Source organism: Polyodon spathula, chromosome 5, assembly GCF_017654505.1.
Source record: "Polyodon spathula isolate WHYD16114869_AA chromosome 5, ASM1765450v1, whole genome shotgun sequence".
NCBI lineage: Eukaryota > Metazoa > Chordata > Actinopteri > Acipenseriformes > Polyodontidae > Polyodon > Polyodon spathula.
This window is the reverse complement of record NC_054538.1, coordinates 33,836,592-33,862,314: the sequence shown is the minus strand read 5'-3', so window position 1 is coordinate 33,862,314 and position 25,723 is coordinate 33,836,592. Positions and strand designations below refer to the sequence as shown.

At 36.8% G+C, this 25,723-nt stretch overlaps 1 protein-coding gene across 2 annotated transcripts in view; it reads right to left on the bottom strand.

Moving 5' to 3' along the window:
* The window catches only part of LOC121315875 (pleckstrin homology domain-containing family G member 1-like), a 53,427-nt gene that overhangs the window by 11,827 nt on the left and 15,877 nt on the right, over positions 1 to 25,723 (bottom strand). For both annotated transcript variants that reach the window (XM_041250430.1, XM_041250429.1), the window contains exons 2-5: positions 24,229 to 24,779; positions 9,807 to 9,907; positions 5,721 to 5,790; positions 1,466 to 1,512 (exon numbers count right to left, since the gene is read on the bottom strand). In XM_041250430.1, coding sequence (XP_041106364.1) covers positions 1,466 to 1,512; positions 5,721 to 5,790; positions 9,807 to 9,907; positions 24,229 to 24,645 — 635 coding nt within the window. In that variant the 5' untranslated portion in view covers positions 24,646 to 24,779. The remainder of the gene's footprint in view (positions 1 to 1,465; positions 1,513 to 5,720; positions 5,791 to 9,806; positions 9,908 to 24,228; positions 24,780 to 25,723) is intronic.

Here is a 25,723-nt window from a genome sequence, read left to right as displayed (position 1 = left end):
ATAACCTAGGCCACTAAAAGCCATTTTCTAACTACATATAAATAATATAAGAAAAATATCATCCCACTATATGGTTGAGGCTGCAAGGGAAGGTGAGAACTACCTAAAATGTTGTGCTTGTGCCTCTCCTGTCTGTCAACTCATTTCCCTAGTATGGATCAGATTTCTCTGGTGTCTGGTTCCCACCCTGGGGCTTTCCCTCTTCAACTATGGAGTGCACAGGGGTGTAATTTGTTACATGGACTAGTGAAAGTGTTCCTAAACTTTTTACACTGTATAGTTAGGTGGAGTATTGTTTAATAAAGCAAAAAAAAAAAACTTTAGGAGTTTTACAGCATTAGGAAGAATACTAGACGTTATAACCATTTTAGAAGCATAGTATTTTTCACTTGTTAATTTCTACTCAAAAGTAATAATAGAATACAAGTACACTGTGAAGCCCACTTAAAATCATCTTGTTACTACAAACATTTTCTGATTTATTTTTATTGTTTCTTTATGACTATTTTAGTCCTTGGCTTTGGACTTGTTTTGATTGAGTTTCAAAGTTCACATATGTTTGAAAATATTAACATTACACTCGTAACTTACAAGGTCAATTTCAGTAACTTTAACTTTGACATTTATCACATATTAATATACATATTCAATAAAACAGGCCGTAGAGCCACATTCCATTCACGCGCTGTGAATCAAATTCTGGTTTAGATCAAGTTTTATCATGGCAAATGTAACCTGATCTTAAAAAGGCTTGGTTGTACATCAAAAACACAGACGTGAATTATAACTGTAATTTCTAAATGTCAAAAAAATCCTTAACTCTAGTAATAAAAAAAACATGGAAATGAACACTATTTAGAAAACAGGTAGGCACTGCAGAGACAGCCTGGCTCCTCCATGCACAATACTTACCTTCATGTGCAAACTTAATTACAAAACTATCAAGACACGTCAACTTCGCTATGAATCAAGGACCATCAATTTGTGAAACGTGGAACTGTTAACTTCTGCCTGCTTACAATTATATCGATGCACCATAGATTAACTGGAGAGAGACTTCCACCGAGGTTATTTAAAACTCTGTGCAGTTCAGGCAGACAGCCACATACCAATTACACTCATTTAGCTCTCCACAGTGTTATCAGAACCTTATCTGCCTTTGTTTATTTAAAGCCAGAATGGTTACACTTCTAAAAAAGCCAATTATCTTGATATAAAATCACTACATAATCCCATGGATTTTTTTAAACATCTCTGTCATTTATTGAGTTAATGGTGGTATTATTGATAAAGGTCCAGAGGTCTGGTTTACCTAATCTACAACACTATTAAACCAAGGTGGTGTATTACAATTTGGGTCCATCCTAATTTATTTTTTCATTTTTTATTTGTTTGCAGTCCACACCATTTGGCATAGCTTGTACTGCTTGCTCACATTTACATTTTCACAGAACATAATTCTTACCTTGGGTAGTTGGTGCAGTATTGGGTATAAATGTGGAACTGTTCACTCTGGGGGAATAAAAAAATTGTAAAAAAAGATTGTATTATTTTTTTGTGATTTGTTGTTATTGCACAGGTGTCTGCTACAACAGCAGCATCCTATTACACTACCATATACAGCTACTGTAGTTAGCTACTGTAAATATCCTTACTGAATAAATGATTACGGATAGGTACTGTACAATTAAAATTGTATTAGTTAGTGATCTTATCTACGGACAAGCTAAATGTCTAGTGATCAAGTATACACACTGTGAAATGATTATTCCATTGTCACTTCAGCTAGCACACTGGCCATAGCCTACCAGAACACTTGATTTTTCTCTAATTTGGTATCTTGTTTTGTTAATGGAGAAATAGATTAATGTCAACTAATTACTCCAAATTAATGATTTTTGGCAGACTGGCATTTTCTTCTTCTCAGTGAACAAATACAACAAACTTCACTGTCCCTGATTGTTACCATGTTAACAGCGTCTACTTTTTTTGCACACACCCTGTGTTCTCACCTTAGGCTGGTGAGTGTGTCGTGCCCATGTCTAACAGCTGAAAAAGCAGCTGACAACTCAAGGGAAAGCAGCTTACATTACACTGAGTAATTACCTGCTGAAGCAGGTCACTTTATGTTTTAAATATAAGCAGACATGCAATTGCAGATCACTATGTAATTGCTGGGAGGTGTAAAAGAAAAAAAAAATATTATTGTTCTTAAAAAAATGTTTTGTGTGTGTGAAGCACGCACCTCTTCATGAACGAAATGAACCAGAAAACAAATAAGTAATCAAACAAAAACAAACAAAAAATATTTTAAAAGGTTAAGTTAAATGTTCAGAGCTCTGCATGTTTATCAAACCAGCTGAAAGCACCCAATAATAATAATAATAATAATAATAAATAATAATAATAATAATAATAATTGAAAAGTGGGTTGTCGACGGTTTCGGTAAAACAATTCAGCTTACTTTAAAATGTATGTGAAAGGACACAAACACTGACAGAGCTTTTTAAAGTGACACATAGCAGTGGAAATAGATACAAATTGTGGAGTTGGATTAAATACTGTATATTAACTGTCTTCTTTGTTTGTAGTAAAATGCATTTACAGACTTCCGTTTTTTTTTTATTTATTTTTTTACCAATTTCTAATGAAATGTCAGTATTAAAAATAGAACATGATGAGACAGGGCATTTTACCAACTCAAAACAGCACGCAATGGCAAATAACTGAGTTGAGAAGAAGTTGGCCTACACCGAGACTCAAACACACCACAAACTACAGCATAAGAACTTGAGCCTGGCTTGGAAACACCCCTGGTCCTTATTAAACCAGCTTCTGATTATCCTTCTCTCATCTTTCATTAGAACTAAAATGTATGGTACATCCTGCATTTAAATAGTGCTGATTTTACTAAAAACACTTTTAAATGGCTAGTGCTGAACTTACAGCTGCTAGTGAAAGGCACTGCATGACATACATCTTACAATATAAGAGGTTAATTAAAGCCCCTACACACACTGCAGTTGGAAATGACAGATTAAGGTAAATTCACAGCCGTGACTTTATGGTGGAATTTAAATGATGTTCTTTGCGTTGTGATTTAGTTTGCTCCTCAACCCTTGTCTGTTTTTTCAGGGAGCACAAAAAAGATAGTGTGTCAAAAATACTTAGCTGAAAGGACTGTGTTTTAAAATAAGTAGGCTTCCATTTAGATGTACTGTAGTTGGTTTTACATGATATCAAACCAAAACAACCATGTCATGAAATAAAAGTTGTTTTAATTATAAAAAATTAAGTCTTGTACTAAGACTTTTGAAAGGTTTTCTCTGCTGACACCTGTGTACACTTACATTATATCATAATATTTTACATGTTAAAATTCTCATTGCTGGGTTGTCGTATTGCTGGGGTTGTTTTTTTGGTTTACAAACAATACCCATGCACAAAACTGCGTAAAATGCAATTTAGCAAAAGATTTGAAAAAAATCAATTTCCAGAATTAAAACATTAGCCAAAGTAAGTATTCAAAATTGCAGAATGTAGTGCTGGATAAGGCCCTAATGCCACAGTTCATTTGCAAATGAAAATGCTCAAAAACAACTAAAGATCACAGATGAAAAAAAAAGAAAGCATCACATTATCTAAAACTGTTTAATGATTCACTTTGCAGGCTGTGACAGATAAGTAAGTACATTGTAATATTGAAGAGATGGGCTTTGCATCAGAAAATTGGTGATAGAGTTGGAAATTGCGTGTGACGGGCAAGTGCATTAATTTATTACACACACACACACACACACACACACACACACACACACACACACACACACACACACACACACACACACACACACACACACACACACACACACACACACACACACACACACACACATATAGTCAGAGTGTTGACTGTATTAGTTACAGCAGGACGTGTGTAGGCACAGCAGGTCAGAATAATGATACATTAAGATGTGTTACTTTCCCAGTGAAGTTACATGGCATTGAATTTGAAAACACACAAAATAATCATTTTTTAAAATTTTGACTACATTTGACTTGATTCATAACATAAATGCAATTAACTCATTTTTTTTATGACAGGAAATTAAAACTTAATATTTAAAGATAAATAACATAAATAACAGTTAACTGTACTTTTCTGGTCCTTTGTTACTTGTTTTATAACAGAAAGTGTTATTTTCATTTGCAAAAATGATGCTAATTGCATTTTAGTGTAAAGACCAGGATAATCCAGGCCTGTTGTGTCAACTATAATTAATTTGCAGCTGCTAAACCCAGCTACCACTGCGTCACTGAGGGAATTAAAAAAAATTCTTCATATAGAAATGAATAACTGCCCTTCCCCAATGGACAGAATGACATCATGATTTTATATTAATAGGAAAGTATCATGTCTCAACATCCTGAAGTATTTTTTTAAGTACTTAAGATAATATAAAAGACACACATTACTATCATTGGTAGACACAATCAACAATTAATTGCTGGCCAATGCATATTTGCACTGGAATGTTAAAAGCAATTAAACATCAAATACTGCCAATCAAAAAGGAAGAATGTATGGGATTAAAAAATGCTAAGCATAATACTGAAGATGAAAAATTTATGCTGGGCTGATATTTCAAAAGCTTATATCTGTTGCTATGCCTTTAAGTATTGTTTGCCAAAAAGTCCTATTTGCACCATTGGTATCTTCATCATCACTTCCTGTAGATGTTATCTTGTCAGGCCTCATACTAGGAAGGTGTGTGATCTGCCTTCTATAACCCAAATAAGCAGTCTAGCAGGCAGCCAGGGTAATCTTACTGTTCAGCTTCACTGACAGACTTGTTTCTAAAGATTAATCATGATAGACTTTCCGGGTTGACAAACTGATGAAGTGCATTTTGCATTAAATCAATGTTCACTGGGCATTTTTATCAATGCTACAGGAGAACACAGTGTTTAACACAGAAAAACGACAAGATAAGATAAATACACAAGCTGTCGATAGCTACAGTCAGTCCAGCCCACTGACTCAGAACTTTCAATCAATTACAGTGCTTGGGCCCAAGGACACACTCCAAGAAATAAAAAGAAAAAAAAAAAAACCAACATTTTATTTATTGATTTTACAGCCAACTGTGCTTTTTTAAAATTAACATTAATGTTCTTGTTTTGTTTCTACTCATTAATTTTAACAGAAAAATGACATTGGTCAAAAATGCTATAAAAGCCCTGACACACAGAATTATGTCCATCTTCAAAAAAATAAACATTGAAAAAGGAGAACGAAATTACACTGGAAAGCAGAATCCCTGTTAATAATACACACATCATTAGAACAAGTTTTGTTTTGAGAAAAGTTGTTCAACTCTTAACATGCACACAAGAAATAGTATCGGTTGTTGTTGATAGTGTACATTCCTGTTTTCTTAAGGTACAGGTCAGCAACATTTTCATACTAGAAGCAAAACACCTCTTAAAACAATTACACTAAATATGGTATTTTGTTCTTAAATAGAGATGTACTCGAAGGGAACTATAATTTTTGTTTAAAATAATATTTGGGTATATATTTGGGTTCCTTTTTTGAAGGATACCAGCTGTTAACCTCAGGGCTGGCAAACTAGATATGCATCAGATTGAAGGAGTGTCAATCAGAAACACACGTACAAGGGTACAATGTACCCTTGTACATTGTATTAAATCTTACCTTCGCAACAAAACACTCTGCTATGGCTACAGGATCAGCATCACAGTTCTCCAGGTCCTGAAGGAGCTCACTGCAAAGAAACAATAAATAAATAAATAAATGTACAGGTGTTTGGATTTGAAAAAAGAAAACAACAAGGCAAACTTTCTAGCAGCGACACAATGGTAAACATGTTTCAAAGGGTTATGAATCTTCTGTCCCTAGAATGAATGACTGGACTGCCAACCAGGGCTGCTTTTTTTCATCTTTGTCCACAGAGTTAAAGCTATGGAAGACCTTCTAAATGCACAAAAGATCATTTGTGAAAACGTGGAAATGGTTTGTGATAGGAAATCCAAATCAGTTCTCTCCAATGATAAAATTGTTATGCCACCTAACTTTAAGAGAAATGTACAGACAGGTACTGTTAAAGAATTAGGAATTAATACCTCTTTTTTTAACATGTATGGGGCCCCTAAATTGCATATACAGTAGAAATTCTGACACCGTATATGATAGCAAGGTTAAAAATACAGAGAATAGCTACAAGTGAACTCTTCTTCTGTGAAATGTAGAGAACACAGAACCTGATACACTGCCACAACCTCCAGGATGTACCATATGACCTTGTTAATGAGATCCATTATTCATCTCTAAGGAAGATTGATAGCACAACAGCTGCAACTGAGTTAGAAAAAAAACACTTCTAGCAAGAGTGAGGGGTTTGCTGGAGCCGAAGTTGGTGTGTGTTGGTCACCAAATAAAGTTCCCCACCAATTATGCTAGCTCCATAAAAAGTGTTGTGACCCAAAGAATTTACACCCTAACAAATTTATCACCCATGAAACTACAATGATACAATGTTATGAGTGAATACCTCCTGATCCCATTAAGATCTCAGGCTGATTTTTGGTACAAACTTAGAAGGTGTGATATTCAATAGCCAACCTTGATTTTGGCCATCCATGCTGGTGCTGACAGTCCAAGTTAGGTCAAATTTCAACAATTCAATGTCAAAATTCTGCTTGACGTTAAATGGCATATTTGGATGGAGCACAAAGAGAACAATAGTTTTCTTTTTTACTGTAGAATTAACAATAAAACAAGTTATTGGTAATTGTTATTGGTTATTGGTTAGATCTGGGAGCCATTTCGGGTCAAATATTTGGTGACCTCTCACATAAAAACCGTTTGATCTAGAGACATGAAACTTGCGGAAATCTTATATCTCTATGACACCAACACCCCTGCCAAACAGCATCAAAATCCATAAACATTCAGTTTCGAGGGTAATTGACCTTGCATGGTGACCCGAAAATAACATAAATTAAGCCAATTCAAGGTGGATGATAATGGACCTAGGATTATATAATTAAGCCAATTTGTGTACATTGAAACGTTACTACGCAATTTCAGACAGGAGCGTACAATTCTGAAAGGGACAAACGCAGTGCATATCGACCACTAGCACTTCTACTTCAACCTACTCAAGGATGACACCTTCTAACCTAATTACTTGTCCATTAGATCTTCTTCTTAATCCAAAATCAATAATTGATAATGACACTGTAAAAGCCCTCTGTTGCTTTATTCCTATATCTGAGCTGTTTTGAGAGTCAATAATACCCTCAATCTAGAATGCCTTTTTGCTCCACTTTACACAATGCTATTCAGATCTTCAGTGTATTAAATGTTACCTGAGCCAGAGTTTTAAAATCCTTGTGAACCTAACATGTATATTAATAGGGCAGGATTTAAAAAAAAAGTGTCATTGTACCAAACTCATGGTATAGTAAAGAGAGCTTTAGTAGAAACTGATTTTCAAATGAAATGTGTTAATTAAATCAATCCGTTAATGTTTTGAAATTGAGTCGATGAGGTCGTTAATGAATGCATTTCTCATTAAAAAGCTTAATTGTCGCAGGTCACGTACATCACTTCCTGTCTCAATGACTAAATAAGGGGAATTCATTAATCAAAATGCATGTTAACAAGATCAAGAAAAATGAATGGAAGCATAATTCGCTGTTGTGGCAACTAGTAGCATACAGCTAGACGGCTCTCTCGCCTTCGAGCAGCAGCCAAATGGAAATAAAAAATAATGGGAATATCTATTTTGTGTATAATTTATAAACTTAATTTACAATTGTGCATTTTGTCACACATAAGTCCACATATACAATACTTATTTACGATTATCTGGCGTGTGGGTACAAATTGGATGGCACAGATTTTATCAAAAAAAAAAAAAAACTTTTTAAATGTATTTTTTGGATGAGACGAGGGTAAGCTATCTATTCATAGATGGCTGGAATCTACTTTCTGTTTACATCTACTTTTGTAGGTATTTTAGTATGTATGATTGTAAGCTATAAATAAATACGTTTTTAGAGTCATTTGTGTTTGTAGTTGTTTGTTATAGTTTTGGGTGACAGTATCGGTTATCTTCATTGTAAATAAAAAATAAATAAAATAACGTGATTTGATATAATTTAATGATAACCCTACTAATAATAAATTAATCATGATTATAGCAGCAGTTTTTAAGTATTCTGTAAATATTTCATTTAACAGTTAAAAAGTACAATGTGAGGCTGTCAGGTCTTGTTTTCAGAAAATATTGTCACGGACATTATATACAAACCACTGGAATACTGTGTGGATATGTAAGTATGTGTGTATGTATGTATGCGTGTGTGTGTTTAATAGAGAGAGAATACATGCATGTCTCCAGTCATGTGTGGTTTTCATGATCACGTCGCCATAAGTTCTAGCCAAAATTGTAGATATTACTGCGATAGCCTTATTTTTTTGCTTACTGATTTGCCCCCATTGCCTCTGTACTTTATGCATTCTGCAGTGTTATCGGACAGTGTGTTCCGGGCTTAAGGTTACAAATTGTTAAAACAAGTGAACAAATCTAATTCATAACCACAAGTACATAAAATTCTAAAATATTTCCATTACTACGACCCATAGTGTCTGTAAAACTAAGAAAAAACAGACTCAAGCTCTTTTTTTTTTGCTGTCATGTAGTGTAAAACAATGTTGTGCTGCAGCACGGCAAAACAATTCTCAGCACCTTAAATACAAAATTAAATCCTGATAATAATTCAAAGTATAGCACAGAAGCAAAATGATGCAAAATGGTTGTACACATATGCTTTGGGATCTGGCTTTCTGAGGTTATTGCAGCTGTTTATACATACATTGTTTTAATGACTTTTTGTACTTAAGTCTTGACTTTAACAAGGACAGAAAGGTATGAAAACAAATAAAAAGTTTTCAAGGTCTCATAACTACCCACCAGCTACCCATGTGGGGGACTGCATGAGGCAAGGGTTCTGTCATTTGGCAAATGGCTATGTCTGGTGGTCTAAAGCTAAACAAACCCAGGTGGATAAGAGCCAGCATCACTGCAGATGGTGCCTAATGACTCCTTATTTGGCTGTCTAAAATCTGAGGTACTTTCAGAGTACAAAGTTTGTAAATTGTTGGTGGAAGATAATATGTCATTTGCCTCACAGTTTCTGTCTGCAATGTATAAGCTTATAAAAACTATTTGATTCATAATGATTATTTCTCATGACCTAAAAGGCACAGTTTAAAATAGGTTAACATCACAATAGGATGCAGCAACTGCTGCAACATGACGGCTTTTGATGCAAAATGAAAAGGCCTTCTAGTAAAACCAGATCTTTACTTATATCTGTCTTTCCTTACATGTACTATTATATAGTAAGTTATTTAACTCGTGGCAGTCAAGTCTATTCACAAAGGAAACTCCTTCAAAAACAATCACCTCATTCCTTAAGGAGTTTTTGCAGAAAAAAGTGCATAAACAATAAAGAGAACATTCAAAACGCCACAATAAAACACAAACAATTACTGCACACATCAAAAGCACATTGGACATTGGATCCCATGGCCGTGGCTTAAATGTACAGAAGGACCCCACCTACAGGGGGATCCCATGCTTTGTATCCCGCCGTCACTGTCAAGCTTTGTTAGCCTCTTCCCACTGCATTCCTCTAATAGGACTGCCGTGTAAGTGCTAAATCAAGCTGTGTTGTGATTTTGCAGTTGTGGAAAGCTCTGCCCCTGTACCTGTTGAAGTGGTAAATATCACGAATGTTGCCAAAGAGTTCTGCCCTCTCCTCTGTCCCCAGGGGAAGCCTGGATTGTTCAGTGATGCAGTCAAGGTAATCCTGGAAACAAAGGGATAGGTAATGGTAAGAAACAATAACATAAATCTTTCATTCCATTAGAAAAGTAAAGGAATAATGAATCTGCGATTAAGCAAGAAGAATGTAAGTTCTAAAACATGTGGTAGAGTGGCTTGCGGCCAAGACAAGCAACGGAGGAAAATAATACAAACACAGGAACTGCAGTTCAGTGCTTTCCACACACCTTTAATAAACACCAAACAAACACAACACAGGAACAAAATAACAAAACCCTACACACAGAACTCTTCAAAATAAACAAAACAGCACCCAAGCATAGCTATCACGGGACCTTTCTCACTCGTTTCACTCTGTTACACTCTCCTACACAAACCCCCCCCCCAACATTCATCCTTTGTTCTCTTTTCCAACCATACCTCAATCAAACAATTAAACACAATTTCCATCACCAAGCACCCACACACACGTGCACCCATGTGCAAAGTCTCTACTCTGCACACATCCTCACCACGCACACCAAAAAAATAATTCACACACACACAGAGGTTCTATTGTCAATAACAAAAAGAAATTTGTTTTTTTCAGCTGAGATTGGGAAGCTAAACATATTGGGTGGAAATGGATAATGGAGACAGGGCCAGTATCCCAGCTCTTCTTTGCCATGACAAATAAAGCAGCAGACAGGACCTACAGTAAATCTATCACCTCATCTGGGGTCAAGCGACGAGAATGCCAGTTTAAGCTTTTGTTGGCGGCAGAGCTGATTTCAAAGCGAGTCCAGGGGTCTTCACAGCTTATGACAAAGTACTCTACTGTACATACAAATGTGGCACTACAACAAATGTGCAGGCATGTGGAGGGGGTAGGGTGGTTAGAATCTGCCTGGCTAGGCTGGGAATTTTATGGCTATGATCCTTTACATTTAGCAATGCACACAGTTTCATTTTGTCAAAAAAATAAATTAAAAAAAGAGAAAAATGAGTACAATAAACTACAGTGAAATCTTTCCTGATGATTTGAAGGTAAATGGATGTGGGAATAATGAAACAGTATAGGTGATGGTGAAAAGCATGACGAGGTGGCACAGCATTTTTTCCTCCAGCTGTCAGCACCTATATTAACAGTCATTAGTGCATGAACCGTTTATCACATTAACACGCCGTTTATTACTTGTTTGCAAGAACAAAATGTAAAGTCTGCGCTTTCTCGGTGTGACAGGCATGTCTTTCAATACAGCTGATATTTCACAGGCTTTAGGTACAGAACAAGCAAGGAGTAGCAGTAACTGTTTAACAGTGAAACCATTTAATTGAGAGGAATTGATTGCTCATAATAAATAAAACATGCCTTTGTTGTCAACTCTGGAAGACAAAAACACTACTTTTACAAAACTGACATTTGTTTAAAAACAGTAATTCATTAAAATGGCAAAATTATAGCAAACGCAGTTAGCAAAAGAACTATAGAACTGTTGATATGCCTGCCAGAAACCATTCTCATATATGATGGTATACGGTATATATGGTGCCCACCAATTTGTTTCATTTTTCAAAGAGAGTAATACAATTCAATACAAGTACAGAAACTATATTTAGTTATTCGGCAGAAGACATTATTCATTTTTTCAATATGAAATATCATTAAAATAATTACTAATTATACAGCTATTTCATAAAAAATAAAGGGGCCATTTAAAGTGTCACTTAACTCCGTCACAGGTTTTCATACCTTTTGCTTAGATATAATTTTAACTTTTAAAGAAGGGGAAAAGGTTCTGCATTTCAGCATATGTTGAACATTTTTTATATATCTGTGACAAGAACAGACAGATAAAATTAAACTAGCAGCTACCTTAACAACTTAGAAGAGTAAAAAATGAGCCAATAAAACTAATGAAATAAACCAGAATACAACTGTTCATTCAGAACATAATCATTAATCCCAATCATCCTATTTTAATCAACTTAAAAATACAACAACTTCCTACATCTTGCATAAGTTGGAATTATAATTTACTGCTTATTGTATCATTATGCAATCATTGTAAAATACCAGCCCCCAGGGGAAAAAGTTTGTTGTTAGTTGTCTTTGCCCAGGAAACCAAGGTCATTTATCTTACCCTTTCCTGATAATTGATCAGAGTTTTTTTAAAATTCCCATGTAGGTCTTTGTTTTATGGCTCAACTGATGCTTGGCATCTCAAACTGTAAAGAACCTGTCAACCTTGTACTTCAGCAATCAATGGTCTGCACAACACCAATATTTCTTTACACATGACAGCCCAACATGGGCGCAACATCCTTGAGACTAACCCAACACACAGTTATCACAGAGTTATCACTGTAGACCAAGATCACACAATCAGTTGGCAACACTGTCTCTGAACCAATGCTCTGCCCTAGCATTACCATTATTCTCGCTACCTTGAATTCTCCTAAATGAACCAGAACATGAAAATCATGACTTTTGTGCATACCTGTACATCAAACATTAGCAGTATATAAATGAAAAAAAAAAACAAACTAGATATTATGCAAGTAAAACTTTAGTCTTTTTAGGGAGTACTTGCTTATAAATGGTTGTAATTCTCAGCACAGACTGAGATGGAGTAGATAGAAATGTAGTCATGCCATGTATCCAGCTTTGGGCAAAATATTTAGGTAAATGTATATTCAATTCAAAATACTCAGAAAAGTGTATCAAAATTACTACTAACTACTACTTTAGAAATGCTGTATTTTCAGTAGAAAATACAATTGTATTTGGAAAATATGATTTGAAAATACCTTCAATAAAAAAAAAACAAGATTTCCATAGGTCATCCAGAAAAATCTATTTTGTCAATAAAGGAACTGAGACTTTTCATACTATTGGTATTGGTATTACTTCCACTTACTTAAACAATCCTATCTGGTGATTAGAAACAAAGCCAGAGATTTTTCATTTTCTAAAATCTCTGCTGGTTCATTTCAGACATTTTCAGCAGTTTATGAGTTGGCTCTTATAATGCTTCTCAATCTGTAGAACGCCCGTGTTTTAGTGCTTTGCCCAGAATCAGATAAGCTCTGACAGGGCTTGTCACAAATTGGGAAGCGGTGAAGCTATGCTCTTGTTGACAGACAAGCCAAGTGAATGGCTTAAGGCAGATACAATCAGGGCCCAGACTGCTGATGTTAGCAACGTAACAAATCATGCTTGTTTTACTCACTCAAGATACAACACGTGAACATGTCAAAAGCTTGGCTACAAAAAACAATCCTCAATAGTTGGTGCGATTGTCAATGTATTTTGACTACCCGTTAAGAGATTTGTTAAACATAGACTCCTGCCTTGATACTGTGCACTGCATTTCTTTTTCAATATGTAACATAACTCTGCAGAGATAAGAAAAGAGGCATCCTTGTATTGAAATTCTACCTCAGCAAAATTGTGTAGCTGGAGCCTGAACAGACCATTGCTTTAAAAAGATTTTCCTCTGCAGAGGAAGTTACTTGTTTAAAAAAAAAACACACACACAAACTAAACTTTTAAAAAAGCTGAAACCTTTTTTAAGAGAGTTGCTTAAGAAGGGATTATTTATTTATTTATTTGCTAAATAGTGGTGAATTATCCATGGAAAAAGTGTAGTCTAATTTGCTTGAATAAAGACTCCTGATGCCAACCAAAGTATTCTCAAAAGCATACTGACACCAAAAGCAAGACCACACAGAAATCACAATGTTGCCATTCAGGCCTGGAAGTCCCACCACTCACAGGGATGGGTTTAATGCTAGGAACGCCAGTTCATGTCCATTGGACATAAATGTGTTTTCAAATGTAATTAAAGCAAAGCATCTGAATCTAAATGGTGCGTCCCAACACAAACTAAATGTATAATTGTACAAAGTGAGCTACAGGCACTTGATTAAGCACTATAACCTTCAAAATGTGAAGTATCTTAAACATTGATGTACAGGCCAATATCAGACTATATGAGTCTGCATAACTGTAGGCGCAACTCATGATGTCAAGTGAAAGTAGTTTTATTTACCACCACCTGTTTACCACATTAGAGTTACAGTATGCATCACAACAGCAAGATTGGAAACATATGCAATTTTACATGAATGAGTTGTAGATTTATGCATAGCTAAATCCACGTAGCTCAACCTTCGAAACCTATTGACAGTTTTATTTTTTTAGTTTAATTTCTTTTTTTTTCTTTTTTTTAAACACCATTATGGTCTCTACATTTTCAACAAGAGGTCCATTAAGAAAAACTACACGCCCTTTTTAAAAGGTTTCCAGACCAAGCAAACAGTAATTTAAAAAGAGCTTTTTAAACATGTAGCTCATTGTAACAGGGCGAGCAGGTTTCCCCCACCACCCGTGTTATTTTGTTTTTGTTTATTTATATATATATATATATATATATATATATATATATATATATATATATATATATATATATATATATATATATATATATATAGGAATCGACGAAGCAGTGTGGTTTGTTTATGATTTATTGTATGTTTATTTGTATGTGATGGCGAAGCGCCGCGTTGTGTTAGTTTTGTTATTGTTTTTGTATTGTTTTGCAGTGTAGATGGGAAGCCCCAAAAACTCATGAAGAAGGTGGTCATCTCCCAAATTTATTAAGTGATTCATTTGTTGTTAATTAGGAGATGGTCACCGGCATAAATATCTGCAGCTCTCTGACCTCCGGGGGGGAAGGGGGTGTTCGAGAGGCGGAACGAGAGCAGAGAGAGAAGAGAGAGAATTTATAAAGATATAGGAACAGTGAAGGCGATCGTCTAGCCTGACCTATATTTGTATTTTGTGTTTGAGATTTGTTTTTGTTTATCTCTTTTTTTTGTGTTCTGTGAGCAGTGTTTATTTTAGTTTGAACATTTTATTTATTTTTGTTCTAAATAAAACGGCGCACGCCGCATCTTCTTTTTGTAAACTGCAGATACTTTGTTGTTCGTCCTTCTTCTGGTTTGACGTCACTGCAACGCCATTTCCTGCCACACATGGGATCACCAGTGTCTCCTGGACTCAGGCCAGAAGATGTACTGCAGAAGGGTACTACAGTTTCGTTTTTTTATTATTATTAATTTTTTTTGGAGTGGAGAAGGACTGCTTGTCGCTCCCACCTCCACCAGCAGAGGGAGAGTATCTGCTGGTCGCACCTCCCCCACCGTGGGAGGACTACGTGCCGCTCCCACCTCCACCAGCAGGGGGAGCATGCTTGCTGGTTTCCCCACTGCAGCCAGAAGGAGAGGAACTCCTGCCGCCTTTGCCGCCTTAAGGGGAGGAGCCTCTGCTGCCTTCGCCAGGAGCAGAGCAGCAGGAGCTGCCTCAGTCTCCACCACCATTACCACCTGGAGAAGAGCAGCAGGAGCTGCTTCTTTCTCCACCACCACCACTACCAGGAGCGGAGCAGCAGGAGCTTCCTCTGTCTCCAACCCCGCTAGACGGAGAGAAGCAGGAGCTGCCTCTCCCTTCAGCATTGGAGGGACCAGGGCAGGATGCTGCCGGACCTCAGCAGCCCCTGCATAGCCTCTCCACCGCCCAAGGATGCCTGCTTCGCGGCACCTCAGAAAAGGGGGCTAGAAAGAAGGGGGGCGGAGGTCAGGAGACCAGCTCCCCCAGCCGCACTTTCGCAGCAGGAGAAACAGTGGCTGAAGACCCGGAAGAGAGAGCTACCAGCCAGGAAGACATAGGGGAGGAGGATGCATTTATGTGTTTGCTACAGTTGTTTTAATTGTACTTTTTAGCAGTGCTACATAGATACTGATGCTGCTGCTGTCTGTTTTATTTTAAGCGTGCAGCACTTAATCACTACCATGTCTCCAAAGCTGCAGTCGTGTTCCAGCCCTATATAAATTTTCTGCTTTCACCGAAGCAGCTTGAATCTGGAATGTGGACTATATTCAACCTTGCCGCTTTGGCTTAGTCTTATGTATGGTAGAAAGATTGTATGTTACAGTTTAAACAAGACAAAGTACCATAAACTTGTCTTTAAAGGCACACCGAGGCTGTTAAAGTAATTGTGTTATTTACACAGTGTGGAAAACCAAGCAACACAGTAGTGCTTTCATAATGCTTTTCTCTTTAAGTTGGTGAAGACACAACTTTGCCTTCACTATTCCTAGTGTCTACCAGTCTACATTATGTTAATGTTGCTTGACTGCATTTATATAACACATCATTGCAATTAGGTAATTGCTAATTAAGCTGCAACATTCACCCTCTGTCAACCCTCTGGATACACTGTCATCACAACAACTGTAGCTATTAGCTGGTGACTAGGAAACCAGAAGGAACATCCCAACAAAACACACTTATTGTTATTAGTGTGTAATACTTTACTGCTGAGTAAACCAAACTTAAGTCCAAGTCCCATGGTTATGACTAGAACTCAGGACAGCCATAGGGAACAGTGGATGAAATAAAATACAATAATCTTTACAGCATAGTGTATATGGTCCATTTTACATTACATAACTTAAATGTTTTGGGGAAAAAGCGGTGATAATGCTCTTGTTTCTCTTGATTCAGCTAAGGTTGCTTAAAAAAAGGTGGGTTAAAGTGCTTGCTAGTTTGTATGCTTGTGGGGGAGTGTCCTGCCCCTTTATGTTTATAAGTGTTTTCTGTTGTATGTAGTATGTTTAATGTTGGTGTTTGTGTATAAAATACATGGCATATAAATTAGGGTTGCGAACACAAGTGTTTAAAATGTATATTTTTGTATTTAGGCACGAGGATTGCACAGCACTTCACGTGCAAGTAAAATAATATGTGAGCACGGGGAATTGCACTTTTATTAATTCACGTGCAGTTGTACCGAGACTCCAATTGAATGATTGATTAGCAATCGAGTCCCAGTACAGCTGCATAAAAGCTGCATGTTTTCACTCATTCGGGGTTGTGTGTTCGTGAGTGAAGAACGGGAGAGAGAAGGAGATACTATATTAACAATTGCTATTTCATGCTGGAAGCTCCAGCACGGTACTTGTTTGTTTGTCCACGTCCATTTTGTTTGTCTGTTTGTTTGGCCAAAGCGCCCTTTGTTTTGTGTGTTTTGTTTAAATCTTTTTGTTTGTGATTTATTATTATTTACAATAAAACTCTGGACTCCGCAGCGTCACAGATTCACCCCCATTCATCAGTCTTTTTCTGGTCTGACGTCACCTCTGCAAAGCCATCCTGTTCACAATGCTACATATTTATATCTAAAACATATCCACTTACTGCAAAAACCTTTATATAAGTCTATTTTCTAGGTATTTTTAGGGATTCCTAAAAAGGGGTGAGTGACTTATACACTGGTGTGACCTGTATGCTTTTTTATGAAATTGTTGTCTCAAAAAGGAGGGGATCGTCTTATACAAAGATGCGACTTATACATTGCTTTTTACAGTACGGTTTCCTCAATTAAACCATAATTTCGAAAATATTCTTCACAAAATGTATTCAGAGGTGACACATATTCATGTTTGACACAAGTAATTAAGGGTTATGAGGTTGTTTGCTTATGATAGCTTATTTCTAGAGACATTAAAAACCAAGCCCAGTAGACAGATGTTTTGGCGACTGCCTTCATCTTTTTTTAAGATTACAAGGTCCACTGCAAGACAGTTTATAGAAGTGGGTCAACTTTATTATCATTATACAAATGGTGAGCAGTTCTTTCAATGGGTTCATCCAGTTGATAGTTCCTGTAATAACCGCACAGGGGTTCTTAGTGCATCTTAGTGCCATAACATTGGACACCATAGATAAAAAGAAAACTTGAGAGACTGCATTAACTAAATCAGATTTTCAATATAATTTCATACAATAACCTAAATGTAATACATTTTAACCTATTAAAAATTAGGATTTATAATAGTAAAACAAACAATAATTCCCACCCACTTAACTTATAATTGTATGGTTTAATGAAATGACATTTGATTGATTGCAAGTTGATTATTCAGTCATTGCCTCTAGGAAATTCCAGTTATCAGTAATCTGCCTGGGGAGCTAAACTGCTTTCACAGGGCAGGAACTGGCTTTCTGGGGTTTGCTGGAGATCTCACACTGATCTGTTTCAAAACTTCAAAAAGTTATCCAAGATTAGCAGGGCCTCTGTCCAATCTATGAAACTGGTTCCAGTTGTCCAAGGTTTATGTTTCATGTTAAGCCTGTTAATGTAAACTTGACCTGATTTACTTAACCTCTAACTTAACCTGAGATTTATCTGAAACAAACTGAAAAAACGCGCACACACAACTACTTGGCCATTTTACGTTTTTTAGTTAATCTTGTTCAAAGTAAAAATAAATAAATAAATAAATAAATAAAAGTGTCTGTGAATGCTCCACATAACACAACAAAAGTAAAGAAACTAGTACACTGCAGTGAGGTTTAGTGAAATGTACTGAAAATATTATTCTGAAGCAATATTTTTTTAAGCCACGAGAAACATTTACATATGTTATTAAAGTGTTCTCAATGGGACATATCATGTATATAATATTAATGTGTATATAAAACCAAAAAAATCACATGCTACTGTAAAAACACCACATTTAAATTAAACTTATCAATTAAAATCCCCAACATCCATTAAAATACAAGGACTAGATACATCCAGTTATATTTATTATTACTAGTGCTTGGCAGTGTTTGCTTAAAAGCCATACCCTTTGTAACAAAAGTAGACCTAGTTCTATAGTCATGTATGCTGAAACTATTTTCAACATTAACAGAGACCTGGATAAAAAACAAACCAGTTAATTTCAAACAGAAGAGAACCCATCTCAGTTAAGTAAAGTAAATCCCTAACTGTAAGGTTACTGGCCCCATCAATTCTAGGGAGGGGGAGACTGTTCTAAGCAAGTTTAAAACTCAAAACACACTTAACCTGCAGTGGTCTGTCTGTCAGCAGAGAAAGTCATAACACATGTTAACTGAAACAGGCAGCATATTAAATGGGGCATATACAACCTACAAAGGAACCTCCTGCTTCATCCCACCAGCAAGGGAACTCAGAAAGCCCAATCCTTCAAAGAACTCTAATTTCCCTGATCTAAATCATCTTCAAACAAGTGTGTGTAAATAAAGGGGTTTATTTATATGTTTACTGTGTCTAACCTTGGTAAGGCATGGGCATGTTCGGACAGAACAAACAAACAAAAAAAAAAAGCCTACTTTTGTAGAGGTTCCCATTTTACTGGAGGGCTGATAGTGATGTACCAGACCTAAAAATGATTACATATTCTATTGAAAACTGCCATTAACTAGGCAGAGAGTACAATCTGGCTATCCTTCTGGATAAGCTCTATGACAGGGGTGTCCAATCACGGTCCTGAGGCGTTATTCGTCTCCAGGTTTAACAGGTAAAATTATACCATGAGCTACCTTAGGGTCTGGATGGAGGTGTAATTGATTCAATTAAACAATTTAGAACAGGGTTGGAACAAAGACCAGGAGTGAAAGAGCCAATTTTGCTTTAAATTAAGTAGCTCTGAAAATGGATGTAGCTCTATAGCTTCACAATTAACTTAATGGACAAATGTGGTGAACATTACCCATCCTATCTACTCCCAAAGGTTCCTGCACAAACACCCCGTGCGTGCAAAAAAAAAAAAAAAAAATCATATTGTTATTTATACTGCTTTATATTACTATTTACATGGCATTATTCCATATTAGCCTGTTTGTACCAAAATCTAATGAAAGACCATTACTTGAATTGAAAATGTCACAAAATGAAACTTCCGGTTTCGACCGTGTGCCTATAAATACTTGGTGGTATGGCTCATCAAGTTTAAAAATCATGTTTTTTGGGTTTTTTTCCCTTTTACAGTTAGTTATGGACATTATTTTCCAGTTTTCTGTTTAAACTGCTTACGGGAAACTTCTGTTTTATACCAACATCTGTTAGGCAACATGCACTGGCTATTAGTTCCATGTTCGAGTTCTTTATTTATTAAAACCTTTTTATATGGCACTGCGTCAGTCACTTGTTCTTGAAAGTTTAAATAATTTAATGTACAATTAGCAAATCACTCCCAAAATTAATATCCAGGAAAAGCCTGAGGTGGATCAATAATCCAGAGAAGTCCTTGTCCTCTGATGCAGGCTTATTAAACAGAACTCCCCAAATTCTGTCCTGTACGATTTAGATGCGCTTACATCAGTGCAGCTTACTTACTGTACTTTGCAGCTGAAAGTGGTAAGATTTAAAACAGGTCTATGGCTGTGACTAAATGTGCAACCAAGGTTGACTCTTATGATTTCCATTACATGAGAGTAGATGTTGAACTTCATGCTGATTTGAACTCGGCTCTCGCCAAGATAAGCACCAACTAGGACATAGCTTTGTAGTAAACTAATGTGATCCATCTGCATCTCCATCCATTTGCATTGTTTTCCATCTGATGATGTGGATATCCTTCTGTCTGGTGTTGATTGCTGAAGGATAATGCTGGCTCCGGGATCAACCCAATGTGGTCTCCCCAGCGCATCAACATGACAACCGTCTGGATTGAGCTAAGTAGGGTACATCTCTGGGGTCTTCAAGCGGACACCTTCCATCCTCGGTGTTTCGTTGACTAGCCCGCGACACCTCAAGACGGCTCAACAGTGATTCTGGCATCCCAGCATCACCCCCCTCCACCCCCCACTCAGCTCAGCCCAGCTTACTTACCTGTACATAAGCGTTGCTTTCTTTCTATTGTGCTTGAGATCCCCATCCAGAATCTTTCTGCCTCAACCACAGTCAGTTGCTGCTCCTTTCTGCTGCTTCATAAGTTTTTCACTGTGCGACGCAACTCTTGGCCACTGAACCCGACGTCTCTAAGAAACCGGGTTGTAGAGTGTGCCACAAATCCTTGACAGCCCACCTCCACTGGGTAAACTGGGAATCTCCACCCTCGCTGTTCCGCTTCAGCAGCTAGTAGAGCATACTGAAGTTTCTTCCTCTCATGCGCCTCATCCACAGTATCCTCCCAAAAATCAATGGGGGCTCAGTGGTGAACTGGGATACAAATAATAATTGGGCATTTCAAATTGGGGAGTAAAAAAATATTGGCGATGACTAAATTGAACATATAAATAATAAAAAAAAGCATTAAGTCAGCAGCCAATTCTTTTTTTTTCTCTGTAGAATCAAGCTGTTATTTTGCCTCTTCTGCAACATTCCATCCCCAGGAGTTTTGTTTCTTCCTGTACCCTCATTTTTATTTTCATCAGAACTGCATCTATGGCACTTTCAAAGGAAATAGAACACTTCCCAGGAACCCTCATCTCAAAAGGCCTGGATTTCCCCCAGAAAAGACCCATATTTCCTGGCCTGTCTAAAGAAACAATTTGAACTGTGGAAGCAAAGCCATGCTATTGGGAAGAAAAGAAAACAGAGGAAGAGGGCAAAAGAATGCAGTGGGGTGCACTAGGCAGCAAGCGGATACGAAACTTAGTTGCGAAAAAGATCAGGTTCAGAAAAGTGTTATATACATATTTAAAATATGTATATAGATTGGTTTAGCAGATCTCATGACTTCATTATATAAGCAAAGCAGTTGAGTAAATCTTCAATAATAGAGGTCTTGTAAGTTATTTTTATTTTATTTTTTTTATTTGTTGCTTTCCTGTGAAGATTAACAAATTATGTCTCTACAAAATGGGAGTCTATATATTTAGTTCACATATGGTACTGAATTAGTCCGACAGTCTCAAATTAGACTTCTCAGTTGATACAAGCAGGACACCTAGCAGATCAGTCTAAAGGCTTCTTTAAGATCACATTGACAGCACAATCTTGCCAAGAAACTTAAAACATGGGAGACATCATATTGTGCATACTTCCAATTATTGAAGGTAACTTAACTTGACAGAAGCATGCCAAATGAATCAGTGTCTTCCTTCTTGCTATGTTATCTTGTGTGTCTGGATCACACTCAAAATTTTAAAAGGATAGAACATTTTAAATAAATACATAAATGACAACTAATTAGGCCAAGTTCTTACCTTTCAAATGAACCATTGATGATCACTTTAGTACTTGTAGAACCGGAGAAATTATGTTTCAAGTGGCGAGTGTGTCAGTGTGCCATCTCACTAGAAACTAGAGGACTGACCACAAGCGGTGATGATGGGCGGAGTTTCAAATGACGCTAAGGAAGTAAGGAGAGCAGCTGCGATGGAGACTGAAGCGGGATCTTGGAGTTTGCTAACTCGTTATATGTGAGGCACTCATATTCTAATACGTTTTCATCCTTGTGGATCTCAAAATGCTTTTGTTGGTTGTCGGACACCCTCGCGTCCAAGTCGTGCCAGATTAAGTTGATGATCAAACCAAACTTTACGCACCAATCCGACCGCGGTGTCAGGGGATAGTACCTCAGTTTCCTGCAGAGACTTCAAATCCAGGCCAGTAATTCGGTGGGGGTGGTGTCTGGCCTTGTCTTTACCTGCTTTTCTAAGAGTTTTCCTGACTGACATTATTACTGGTTTTAAACTCTCTGTCAGCAGATATGTTAAAACTTCTACTGTTAAAATATGTAGTTAGTCCAGCTCAGCGTTATAAGACTGGAGACTGAATACTGGGCCCCAGCTGAACTTCTTGCACTGGCATAAAATTCCTTTATTGTTGTGGAGAATTTTTGATTTATTTCCATAAAATGAATGTCCATATTTTTTTCTTTAAGTACATCAACCAGTCCATACTGTAGTTTTTTTTGTGTGTGTGTGTGTGTTTTTTCTATTTCAGAAAGTTGGTGTTGTACCAGTTGAGTTTCATCCCCAAATATACTAAAAGAAATAGGTGAAATGTCACTCATTTTTGGCAGTGGTTTTGTAACTATTAACAAATAAAATGGCAGTTTGTCATGGAATTTAGAATGTAGCGGTGCATAGTGATTTATTCAGTGTGAAGCAGCTCATTAGTCTATATATATATACACACGCACGGTTATGCTGTTTAACCAATCAGAGGTTGTTATTTTTCCAAGCCGTGTTATAAAGAGCATACTGGACGCGAGCTTGCTAATCAAAAATATTTACAGTTATTGATTTAAATGCACAATGCTAGCGAAGCGAGCAGCGCGAATGAAGTGAGCAAATATAGAAATACATTAGTTTCATTTGTATTTTGCTATGCACTGTTTGCGTCGCAATGGACCAATCAGAAATAAGGTTAAAGGTAGTGGCTGTCAGACTGTTATTGTCTTGCTCACGTAGAAATTACCACAGAAATAAAAAAAAAATTGACATCAATGAGAATTTAATTATTGAAGTCGAAAATTATAACGTTCTTTATGATGCCAGTGTCCGTGGTTATAATGACAATAAAAAGAAGGATGCCACATGTCAAGAAATAGCAGAACAATTGGAAATTGATGGTATGTCTACCTCTCTTTATTTCACCTTAATTTGAGTCAAAGTCGACGGGGAGCATCTCACACTGATTTCATATTTCTATAAAATTATGCTTCTTTGTTTTAATAATGTTGACCAATAATAATAATAATAATAATAATAATAATAATAATAATAATAATAATCACTTTAGCTCTTTAACAAAGCGGTGGTATTCCCCGAACTGTTTCCTTTTTTAGTGTGTGGTGTATTGTCACAAAGACAGCCGGAGTGGGTGACGTCAGACCAGAAACAGGAAATAAACAACAATAAATAAAATGTGTTTTATTTATTTTATTTCGTCTCCATTGTTTTTTTTTGTACTCTTGCTGCCTGTATTCGTGCCATTTGCTTCGCTCCCGTGTGCATACTTTATTTTATGAAAACCCAAGATTTTATTGTCAGATTTAATGTCAGCTAAATGTTCACTCGCTAAGTGTAAAAAAAAAAAAAAAAAAAAAAAAAAAATCTACACTGATTTTCAATGTTGAATTTGTGATATGCGTACCAATATGTATTTAGCTAAATCTGGACTTTTTTGATTGTATAGGAAAAAATATGCAGTTTACACAAAATAGGGAAAAATAAAACATTACAACATTAAAATATTAAGTTATGGTCTAATGTTTTAATATGGGAGTGGGGGGGTGCGACAATATGTATGCTAAAAAAGGGGGGTGGCATTTAAAAACCTTGCTCAACACTGACATACAGTACTTCTGCATGTGTTGTTTGTGATGTCATCCAGACCTTTTTCTTATATATATGATGTCCAGACAAAAATAATAAAAAAAAATGATGAGTTCTATCCAGAGGATCCAATTAAAAATCGACCAATGAAGCAAATTATGATTTTTTTTTAAAAGAAAGGCAATAAAAGGTTTATAAAGACTGTTACATCATTATACATTTTAAACTAAAATATAGACAGAGAAGGCCTGTATCCTTACCTGCACGATGCTCTGCAAGTCTTGTACGTAGGTCCTTTCTGTGTCAAGGATTTCTTGGACAACCCTGTCCACGTAAAGAAGCTTGGGACTAGCTGGCTCGATGGCTGGCGTCGATGTTGCATTGTGTTTATCGGATCCCTTGCCATCGGTTCTCTTCACACTGCTCAGACTCTTGTCCTCCAGCTCTGCCTCTTCAACCTGGCTCCCCTGCCTCTCTCTACAGTCCAGCTGCCTGGCAGGGACCAGCTCCAGTCGGATTGCTCCCACATCCCGGTCCTGCAATGCAGGGCCCAGGCCCAGGTGGCTGTTGGAGACCAGGGTGGTGCGGCTGCCCAGGGAGCAGTGGCTGTTACGGGAGGAGGCCGAGGAGGAGGTGGAGCCGTAGCTCACAGGCCGGTCACTGTCTGAGGAGTCCATGCTTCGAACACTACAGTATCGGAAAGCTCGCTTCTCTGAATGGAAGTGCCCCAAAGGGACAGTACTCAGTGCTGTCTGACCATCCGGGATCTCTGGTAGGGGGGGCAAGGCATCTGGAGGGAGATGGTAATCGTCTGCAAAAAAAAACAAAACAAAAGGCATAATATTTAAAAGGAAGGATTTATTAACTTGGATGGTTTTTGGTGTTATTTAGAAACTAAGAAACAAGGACTTGAATGAAGTAGAAATGGGGTTTAACATCTGCCTCTGAGAAAATCAAATATTATAGGAGTAACATAATAAACAATATATATACAGTATAACAGAAAGGTAAAAGTTGTTCAACTGGGAGACCCAGCACAGCCGCAAACACTGTCAAAAGCATATTTCCTTTTGGAATTTCAAGTTCACCCTCGTTATTTATAGCACTTTGTGATTTAAATGAGGAAAGAGCATAGTTTATGTTCACTGAAGGTTGAAAGGAAGAGCTTCTGTTAATTTTACCTACCCAAGAAATAGCTAATCCTTACAAAAGGATGGGATTTTCAAGAAACTGGCAGTAAACCAATGTCTACATTGTATGACTGACCTACTGTTAAGTATAAAAATAAAATAAAAAATAGTGTTAAACAGATATACTTTTTTCAGTTTCTAACTGTTCCAAAGGGTCAGCAGTCCAAATTATACCTTGAAATCAGTTTAAACACACATGCCAGAACATAATCCACACGTTGGCATTGAAATGGGGTGAATAGTGTATGTCCTGCGTCACATCTGATCTGTTTGGATTAACTAGCTAAACAGTTAACATCATTACAATTAATGCAATGTATATAGAAGGGAGCAAGACTGTTAAGGAAATATTTTGACTGCCTACCCCTGAAGCAAGTGTGAGCAAAACTAGCTCAGCTCATTTTACTTAAGGTTTTAGAAGGCAGCTACGCAGATTAAACATTGACTGGTCAGACTTTCCTTTTGAGACTTTCAACAGGAATTAAAAACCACCACGTTTCTTTTGCAGCTTTCATGGCTAATTAGCAATGTATACAGCCAATTCAGTTTACACGTTAACAGCGGT